Below are 10,996 nucleotides of genomic sequence, written 5' to 3' on the forward strand. Positions count from 1 at the left end.
TAACAACTAGTCTTTTGTGAATCGAACTTACGATCTCTCACTTATAAAGATAAGACTTATGTCACTAGATCAAATAATACCAGACACCTATATTGTTAATTATTAAACTTGCGAAATTAAATTTAGATGATACGGTATAAAACATTGAATATCAGCTCGATCTATAATGTTAGTTATGGATACATCGACATAATTGACCTCGTCTTCTTCGTTTTCTTTATTTGCCTTTATTCTTTCTCCTCTCTATGCTTCCATTTTGAATCACGAGTATCCACGGAGATTTTGCCATCTATAACTTGATCTAGCTATTTTGGCCGAATCTAGCTAGATTAACATGATACATGTTCAAATTTGGCGTCAAATTGATTCACCAACACCATTGGTTCAGTTGTTGATTTACATGGCGAAATCAAGGTAACCATCCAACCATACCAGCCCTAGTAGCATTTTCGGGGCTTGAACATTTTAAATTAAGTTTAAAAAAAATTAGCATTTAGTTTATGGATAATTCATTTTTCTTCAACAAAATGTTACTAGATATCTCAATTTTGCATCTCGCTTTCTGTTTCGAGAACAATAAAAATAATAGTACAAAATATTATAACACTAAATTTTAATCCAAGACAAGTTTAAGTAATCGTTACAAAGCAAGCATGATTAACTAAAATTAGGCGTCATCATTTAGCACGCGGATCAATGGGCCAATGGAGGCCCGCTCGGCCCGACCCGTTAGTGGGCTTGGTTAAGGAATTTGAAGCCCGACCCGCTAAAGTCCAAATAAGCTCGTCCGGCCCGTAAACCGGCAAATTATATACTACAATCTATGTGTAGATAATTACCAACAAAAAGAATGCATGATTATATATATATATATATATATTGGACAATACATTACCAACGTTTCAATATATACTACAATCTATGTGTAGATAATTACCAACAAAAATAATGCATGATTATATATATATATATTTTTTGGACAATACATTACCAACGTTTCAATGAAAACCATTGCTACAATGCATGATTATATATATATATATTTTTTGGACAATACATTACCAACGTTTCAATGAAAACCATTGCTACACAAGATTAGCATTTAGTTTATTAATAAAATATTTTCCTTCAACAAAATGTTAGTAGATATTTTTATTTCGCATCTCGCTTTCCGTTTTGAAAGCAATCAAAATAGCAGTACAAAATATTATAACTAAAATTTCCAAGATAGGTTTAAGTAATCATTACAAAGCATGCATGATTAACTAAAATCATTAGAGCTGTTTGCTAAAACAGAGAGAAATTGAATTGGAGTCTTCACAATGACAAGACATTTAAAAGTTAGTGCGTACGTAACATTCAACTAAGGTAGAGCATTGCTACATGAAAGGTTCTATAAAGTCGCTTTTTAACTGATGCGACAACAAATTAAATTCCTACAGTTGGTTTTTAGAGTATGAATTTAATAAGTGGTACGTTAAAAACCAAAAAGAGCTATACATTTAGTAAATTACCGCAAAATTCTTACTGCACAAAGTAATAAGTCATGCATTACAGATGCCTCTTTACATATTAACTTGTTTGATTTTCTTTAGCTTTTATTGAAGAAAAAATAAATTAAAACCAGTAGGAATAATGAAATGGGCTTGATCTGGGCTTGGGCTACTCATTGACCTGAGTTTTGGCCTGGTCCTCTGAATCATACCCTCGTATTAAAAGATGCAAAGACAAAAAGTCTGCGAGTCATTTTCGCTTGGCGACTTATCGGTACGTTCGGTCCGAGACGAAAGCCCAAGTCAAGGACAAAGTTATACGCATTCCAAGTAAACACTCCATTTTGCCAACCCACCTGCTCCTTACTATTATTTATCGACTTCCAATAGTTCATCCGAGAAAGAAAGGAAAAAAAAAAAAAAAACTTCCAATAAAATAAAATTCTTCATCTGCTTACAGCAAACAAGATTCTGCAAGAAATCCCAGACAGCGAAGTCTCAGCTGCTTCCGTGAATGTTGCAGGTATTACATTCCAAACTAGACTCCGACTAGCCAAACAAATAGTCATTCACACTCTCAGAGAATCAAAGACTCTGTATTTGTGAAAGCCATGGCTGAGAAATTGTCCGGTGGAAGTAGAGGGAAGCCTATACGATGCAGAGGTAGGATTTGTTTCTATTAGTTTTGGAGTCGTTGACTTTTGATGAATGGTCTGAAATTGATATGTTGCTTATCTGCTTCTTATCTGAACTGTAGCTGCGGTGTGTCGGAAGCCAAGCGAGCCGCTAGTGATCGAAGAAATCATAGTGGCACCGCCGATGCCTCATGAAGTCCGCGTTCGAATTATTTATACTTCTCTGTGCCACAGTGATCTCACTTTCTGGAAAATGAAGGTTCTTTTTAGCACACCTTAGAATATATATGTATATATAGGCCTTCCACTAAGTGATTCTTTTTTTTGGTCTTTTATATAGGGATAGGCATTAGACAAACTTTTTTATTATATTTCGGCATCTCAGCCGTTCATTTTTTAAGTCCTAATGTGTAGATCACTTCTACAAATTTTCAGCCAAATCGGTGATCGTTAACTCATCCAAAACTGCAATTTACACGAACGGACCAAAAAAAATGGATCCCTCACTGGAAGGGCATACAGACACACACATATATACATATATATGTACACACACGTGGTACTATTGTTTAGACTAATTAAAAAGATGGTGATTTGGTTTGGTTTTGTTGTGGTAGGACTTTCCTGCAATTTTCCCTAGAATTCTCGGTCACGAAGCTATCGGGTGAGCGTTCCAACACTCTTGTCACTTTAATTCATCTTCCAAAACCGAATTAGACCACATTGTTAGTTTAATCAATGACATTACCTCACCTTGTTAGTTTAATCACTGACATTAGCAATTTTTTTCTTCAAAACGAACCGTTAATAAGAGCAACATTCATCTTTTACTCAAGGCTTAATGCACTAAAGTATAAGGACTAAGGATCAGATATATTTGGTAAGGTTGCATAAAACTATATATTTGGGTCACGGAGTTGATTCGCTTTTGGATCAATTTGTATGCCTTGTAGGGTTGTGGAGAGTGTTGGGGAGGATGTCAATGAGGTAAGTGAAGGAGATACTGTCATACCAACATTCATGGCAGACTGTGGAGAATGTGGAGATTGCAATTCAGCAAAGAGCAACCTTTGTTCAAAACTACCCTTCAAGGTCTCACCTTTTATGCCAAGATATGAGACAAGCAGATTCACAGACCTCAACGGCGAGGCTCTATACCATTTCCTATCTGTGTCTAGTTTTACTGAGTATACAGTGGTAGACATAGCCCATGTCACAAAGATTGATTCTGGAATACCTCTAACCAAGGCTGCAGGCCTTCTGAGCTGTGGAGTATCAACAGGTAGACTTGAAATCTGTATTGTTTTCTGGTACTTTTCTTGTTTTGATGTGATGGTTTGCAAAATTTATGTTTCAATTGTGTTTACAAAACTCCATCCTTTTGGGGCTTGTGAAGCTACTGTTGGGAAATTAATCCCCCCCGTCACGCAAGTACTACTAGTAGAGATGGAAAGAAGAAATAAGCAAACCAATAAGACAACAAGATTTAACGAGGTTCGGCCAATTTCCTTGCCTACGTCCTCAGAGAGTTTTCATCTTCACTAATGAGAGAATTACACAAGTACAAGATTACACCGCTCAAATTTATACACAACTTGAGCACTCGTGTTTATACCCAACCCGAGCCTTGTATCCAATCGGATACCCCTTGTACACCCTCTCTCAATCCTAGAAGATTACTCTACCCCAAGAGCTATACACGCCCTTGAACACACTCCCCCTATCTTCTACATCTTGAAGACCCTTGGAGTTGCTACTGATCTCTCTCTCTGGAGTTTGGGCTCTCTGCCCTCTCTCCCTTTGTTTGTTGCCGATGTGGGGATTATATACAAAGAAAGCAAAGCTCTGCAGCTCTCTCTCTCTTCAGTTCCTTTAATAAGAAAAGGGGAAAAAAGGAATCACACTCTTTCTCCAGCTCTCTCTTCAAAGCCGGTTGCATGCTTTCTCCTTTTCTTCTTTTCCCTTGCATGCTTTTTCCTTTTCTTCTTTTCCCTTGTCTCCTGCATGTCTCCTGCATGCCTTGTCTTCCACTTTCTTTATCTCCTCCAATTAAGGAGGGATCCCAACAATCTCCACCTCCCGACTTAAATGGAGAGCTCCGCAACACAACTTCAATCTTTGAAGTCATCTCAATTTGAGACACAGCTTGTTATACCCACAAGCACACTACCACTTCAGTCTGAAGTTCATCTCATTCTGAGACCTGCTTGTTATGCCCACAAGCAATCCATTGGCCTTATTCTTTCACCAATTACACATAATCTGAATCAATTGCAAGTGGTTCTAACTCCCCCTGATTCAATCAGCCAATGTCATGTGTAACTGCACCGAGGCAACAATCACTAGTTGGCTCCGAAGAGGGACCTCGACTTCACCCCTTCCCCAGCAGGATTTACCTTCTCACCATCGTCTGGAACCTGGAAACATTTGACTGGCGTCTCGGCTATCCCCGCAAACGAGACCCACCACAGGTACCTGCATCCTTGTGCACACCGTTTCCCTTCAACCTTCGAGGTCTAAGTTTTTTTTTCTTATCAGACGGAACATACTTCCACACTTTTCTCCCTGCATTATTAGAACCATTCAGCCAGGTAAACACAACTCCCCTGCTGTTGACACCTACAGCCCTTGGAGTGTAACTGGCTCAACTTCGAGAAAAAGTGTCATAACCTTTGGAGTGTGAGAAATTCTCCAAGATTACAAAAAAAACATTTGCTACACCATCCTTGGAGCAACATGAGCCCTTATCATCCTTCTGTTTTGACCTCGGACAATCCGGCTTTATGTGTCCATGCTCCTTGAAATTGTAGCACTACTTGACCTTTCCCCTGCCTCTGGATTTAGACCTGCTGCGTCTGCTAAAATCCCATGGCAGATTACATCTTCCCTGGCTTTACATCCTTTCCCATCAACGATTTAGTAAGGCCTTGTTGAATAGGATGTCTTTCACTCTCCTTTGCCATAGAGTGAAAATTTCCCTTTCCATCAAACTGCTCCACCTCAAACTATGAGGCAATACCTGAATTCATGATGAGCAACCATGATCAACATGCAAACCTTCGGCGAACGAAAACCACGAACGACGAACAAGCACGATCACAGACACCACGAACCACCTTAGTGAGATATACATTCTCACCAACCATCATTCCCTTGAGTCATATCTTGGTCTCTTGCAACTCCACCTTAGGATTTTTTTCTCTGAGTCCGGCTCGCACCACCTAGCCTCCGAGTCACTCCACCTATCAACTTCATTTTGATTAGGACTTTCTTGAGTTTTTGACCCGCTCCACGTTGCTAGGAATTTTCCTCGAGCTGGCTCCACCTAATGCACTTTTGAGTTAACACCTTAACCATTTAACTGACTCCACCTTGAATGATGAGGTGCTAGAACTTGCCATGACAAACAACCTCACCAGCCATCATCCCCTTGAGTCATATTATGATCCCTTGCAGCTCCACTTTTGAATAGGATTTTCCCGAGTCCACCTTGCTCCCCTTAGCTCACGAATCACTCCACCTATCGATACACCATCGATGAGGATTTCTTTGAGTCTCCGACCCGCTCTTCTTGCTAAGAACTTTTCTGAGCTGACTCCACCTATTGCACCTTCGGGCTGCCACCTTGACCATTTGCCTGACTACACCATGGATGCATGACTTATCCCAGCCAAACCATCGGCTCTGATACCACTTGTTGGGAAATTAATCCCCCCCGTCACGCAAGTACTACTAGTAGAGATGGAAAGAAGAAATAAGCAAACCAATAAGACAACAAGATTTAACGAGGTTCGGCCAATTTCCTTGCCTACGTCCTCAGAGAGTTTTCATCTTCACTAATGAGAGAATTACACAAGTACAAGATTACACCGCTCAAATTTATACACAACTTGAGCACTCGTGTTTATACCCAACCCGAGCCTTGTATCCAATCGGATACCCCTTGTACACCCTCTCTCAATCCTAGAAGATTACTCTACCCCAAGAGCTATACACGCCCTTGAACACACTCCCCCTATCTTCTACATCTTGAAGACCCTTGGAGTTGCTACTGATCTCTCTCTCTGGAGTTTGGGCTCTCTGCCCTCTCTCCCTTTGTTTGTTGCCGATGTGGGGATTATATACAAAGAAAGCAAAGCTCTGCAGCTCTCTCTCTCTTCAGTTCCTTTAATAAGAAAAGGGGAAAAAAGGAATCACACTCTTTCTCCAGCTCTCTCTTCAAAGCCGGTTGCATGCTTTCTCCTTTTCTTCTTTTCCCTTGCATGCTTTTTCCTTTTCTTCTTTTCCCTTGTCTCCTGCATGTCTCCTGCATGCCTTGTCTTCCACTTTCTTTATCTCCTCCAATTAAGGAGGGATCCCAACAGCTACATGGTCATATCTAACCAAAAGTTAGAATACATTAAATCATTAATCACAAATCTGGTTTTAGGGGTTGGTGCTGCATGGAGAACAGCAAATGTAGAGCCAGGATCAACTGTGGCTATATTTGGGCTCGGTTCAATTGGATTAGCTGTATGTATTTGCAACCTTAGTCTAGATGTTTCATACTTTTTTTCCTCCTGCACATTTTTAATTATGAGAATGCTCACAGCCATGCTAAATTATCCAGGTTGCAGAGGGAGCAAGACTTTGTGGAGCTACAAGAATTATCGGCGTGGATGTGAACGAAGACAAATTTGAAGTTGGTATGTGGATCTTATCAGAAGTATCTGATTTTAGTCACTTTAGGCAGTGAAGAGCTTTTTAGTCATGCCAATGTGTGGTAGAGATACGTACCGATCATCATAGGAGGAGCATGCCAGCTGATTATTCTCTGTTGTTTCATTTCGCAACGGATTTGGATGATATAATTGTTTTATTGACACAGGGAAAAAGTTTGGACTCACTGACTTCGTCAACGCTTCAAATTCTGAGAATAAATCTGCGAGCGAGGTCTTTCTCTTGAACTATGCACCTAGTTTGTGGATGATTCATTATTCGCTAGTGTATTCTTATACACAGTTGTTTTAGAGATTAATAGTTCATTTCTGGGAATGGATATGCTTTTTGTGGCAGGTTATAATTGAGATGACTGACGGGGGTGCAGATTATTGCTTTGAATGTGTGGGAATGGCATCAGTGGTGCAAGAAGCTTATGCTAGTTGCCGGAAGGTCTCTCTCTATATTTATATGTTTTGTTTTTGCTAACTTAAATTTTTTATTATTATTATTTTTTTTTTGAATGAAAATTTTGACTAAAGAAAGAAAGAGACCTTCACACACACACACCAGGACCCTTCTGGTGTGAGATTTCTTTTTGTGGCCATCTGCTTATTATACTAACTTTTCCATTACATATCGGTATCTCGACTGTTCAGTTTTTAAGTCTATATATGTAGATCACTTATGCAAATTTTCAGCCATATATATTGATAATCGTTAAGACATTCATAATTATGATTTACAATTATAAACATGAACGGTTCATGTTAGACATATTTGATTCGTCTATTGGTTTAATCTAGTTCGATACATTAACAGTTATTAATTTAGCTGAAAATTTATATAAATGATTTATTCATAAAGTCATAAAAACTGAATGGTTGAGATGATCACATATGATCGAACCTAATATATATCGAAGTTATAATCTATGTATCTATGCCCAGCCAACGCGCGTAAACAATATACAAAATATTTTCAGGGTTGGGGAAAAACAATTGTGTTAGGAGTTGACAGACCAGGCTCACAAGTGAGCATTTCTGCAAGTGATATCCTTTGCACTGGAAAATCCCTCACGGGAGTCTTATTTGGAGGACTCAAACCCAAATCGGATATTCCTATTCTCCTCAATCGCTACATCAACAAGGTGATTGTACTGTAACTGTTTGTTTTAATCTTACGCCTGCATTATTCTAAATAATAATAATAATAATTCAAAAAAACTTGTACCTGGATGACTATTTAACATTTTAGCTTTTCATCCCATCAGGAACTACAACTAGATGAGTTTGTGACACATGAAGTAACTTTTGAAGACATTAACAAAGCTTTTGATTTACTCGTTGAAGGGAAATGTTTGCGATGTGTAATCTGTATGAATGATCAGTGAGTTACTTCCATTAGTAACAGCCTCTCATTTCACGTGCAAGATTTCAGTGTTTAATAAGGAACTACAATCTAGACTCTAGAGAGTGGATTTAAATAGTGGAAGCAGCAAGCAGTTTCCGTAAAATGTTGATAAAAGCAACAGAATTACTTCAATAAAGTCATTGTTTCCCCAAGTTTCATTTACGTTATTAGTTATTACGTGGATCTCGTGCTAAACTCATCGAAGTGAGTTTTTGACTTTTTTCTAATATCTTGAGTATGCCTGTACCTCATATATCTTTGTTGCGTGTACTCTTGTCTCCTTGATATATAGTTGCAATATATTGTGAATTACAGAACTAGTAGTTGTGAGGACTGCTATTACAACATGGCTCTTCTCATCAGAATTCCCATTGTTACTTATCAATATCTCCTTTACAGCTTACCCTGCCACGCCATTGTGGTAGTTCTGCAAGCTCGGTAGCTTGGACCTTCTTCTTGTTTTGGGTCAAAGAGTAGCTTTTGAGCTTGTTGTAGCCATTAGAGTATTGCTGTCAACAAGCTCTACGAACGTGACGATGTGGTGTTAACTCAGTGGTTAGAGCACCCACTACTTAGGATTCAGGTTCTGGGTTCAAGTCATTATGGGAGTAGGAGTGAAATCATTTGCTCATCTTTAAAGAATTAAAAAATAAAAAAATAAAAAACTCTACGAACGTGAAGACTGTGATGGTGAACTTGTAGGGTCATAGGTTTTAGATTAATCTTGTATAAGAAAATCTTAAAAAAAAAAAAAAAAATATTGGAATGAGACTCCCTATTTAGATGCTGAGTGCTCAGTAAATAGACTCAGGGCATTTCGTTATTGTAAAGTTGTCTGTTTTATATAAGAATGCAAAGAATAAGCTGTGCAGCATAAGCAGAAAGAATTCATCTTTTTGTAAAGATCCGGTAATGTTAATTGTGAAATAGTAGTACCAACTTTTGGGGACTAAAAGTATGACGAGTTTCCCCAATCTGAGAAATTATATAGTAAGACTTCCAGGTTGCAGTCGAACCATAAGGTTAAAGCAATTAGATGTACGTGAAACTATGAACTAGTAAATTTTATACTAGCTCTTTAAAAAAAAAAAAAAAATTCATACTAGCAGATATATATGTATGAGAAAGAGTAAGGCTGGTCGGCTGCATAGTACATAAGTTAGATAGGGAGCGGAAAGTGCTACTATTTTCATGTTTGGTAAGTGCAAAGGAACTGATTCTTGTTGCTTGAGAAAAGAGAAGTTTTATATACACATCCTCAATTACTTAATGCACACTCCTATATTTTTTTGTCATCAAACTTCCATCTATACCCCTACTCATTAATAAATAAATAAAAACAAAAACAAAAACAAAGAAGAGTCCACAAAAATAAAATAAGAATTAAATGCTTTATATATCAAAATATTAATTAAATATTTTCTTATAGGTTAAATTTTCTCCTCGTCTTCATAATACAATTGACGTCTCTTCAAGATCATAAGTGAACGTCAATGACAGATAAAATAATTGTAGTCAATATGAAGAATTAGCAAGCTGGGTCTTTGGTTGAAACTCATTGAAAGAAGTTATAAAACCATCAAATATATCTTGGATACATGAATACATCATGATCAATTACTTTGTTTGCAAAACAACTACCATGGCTCATTCTTTACCCATTTTAATATTGACCATGACTATATCAATATTCAATCACGAAGATATTGACATAATTTGAATATTAAAATCTTAGAGGCATCAAGTTTTTCAACTTTTTGAAATAATGGTAATTCCATTGATAATAGCGCATGCTAAGAAGGTCATACCCACCCGCTGACACATAATAATGGCCAGAATAAGATTTCATGGAGGAGCCACAGTGGCACATAGGATAGACCAACTATATTTGAACTTATCGCTCATTTAAAAGCGAGCCTATAAGCTGTGGAAAAAAAACATAGCGAATAGACAAGCCAAACTACACTCGTTAGGTTCCTAATACAAGGAAATTTATGGTAAATAGACAAAAAGCTAAAAACATAGGTTTGGGCCAAAAGTCTAAACCCTAGCCCAAATTTAGAAGTTAATGGACTAAGGTAGCACCTCAGCCCAACAACTAAGCCCAACAGGGTAGTCACCAAGGAGATCTCCAGGCCCAGCAGGCCGATTTGGGCCCAGTCCGTCATCCTTCCCATCACCCTCGTCGTACGTCGTCTTTCGGCAGAGATCCTTCGATTCGAGTTCCCCGACTGCCCAACGCCATCGATCGAACCCATGGCGGCGCCGTCGGTGTAAGATCCAAACCGCCACGACCTGCATCACCCGTCGCCCAAGCCACGCCGCCGCCACCTACATCACAACGGACCAAACCATCCCCGATCCCAGCCTTGCAAAGCACACCGCCATCGATCAAGATCCATCACGCCGGTGATCTAAGAAACCCATCAGCGGGGATAGAATACCGGCCCGAACAGCACGACCACCATCGTCTCCACCATCCCAGCCGAAACAACTGACAAAACCAGAGGGAATCCCCCCGACGGTGTCCCATGGGTAGTAGTTATCCCGTCCGGCAGCAAACCCCATGACGGCGGGAGGCCAGAGGCTAGACCCGACGTCCGGGCGCTACCGGACGAGAAGAAATTTGCAACCTGAAGGTTTTTAGGGTTTAGGTGAGAGATCAAGTTTTTCAACTTGAAAAATAATAAAGGTAAGAAAGTTAAGTTATTCAATTTTCTGGTGATATATCAAGCTCATTTATGTGAGAAAGAAAAA

General features: G+C 38.9%; 1 protein-coding gene across 1 annotated transcript; it reads left to right on the top strand.

The window, feature by feature from the left end:
* Window positions 1-1,818: 1,818 nt before the first annotated feature.
* On the top strand, window positions 1,819-8,438 carry LOC133740457 (alcohol dehydrogenase-like 7). Its single transcript, XM_062168416.1, has 10 exons — window positions 1,819-2,156; window positions 2,251-2,387; window positions 2,746-2,792; window positions 3,082-3,410; window positions 6,558-6,640; window positions 6,738-6,813; window positions 6,996-7,060; window positions 7,184-7,279; window positions 7,812-7,976; window positions 8,100-8,438. Exons 1-10 carry the CDS (start codon window positions 2,105-2,107, stop codon window positions 8,217-8,219), a joined length of 1,170 nt encoding a protein of 389 aa, XP_062024400.1. The 5' UTR covers window positions 1,819-2,104; the 3' UTR covers window positions 8,220-8,438.
* Window positions 8,439-10,996: the final 2,558 nt, after the last annotated feature.

The sequence above is a fragment of the Rosa rugosa genome, chromosome 3 (genome assembly GCF_958449725.1).
Source record: "Rosa rugosa chromosome 3, drRosRugo1.1, whole genome shotgun sequence".
Classification (NCBI taxonomy): domain Eukaryota; kingdom Viridiplantae; phylum Streptophyta; class Magnoliopsida; order Rosales; family Rosaceae; genus Rosa; species Rosa rugosa.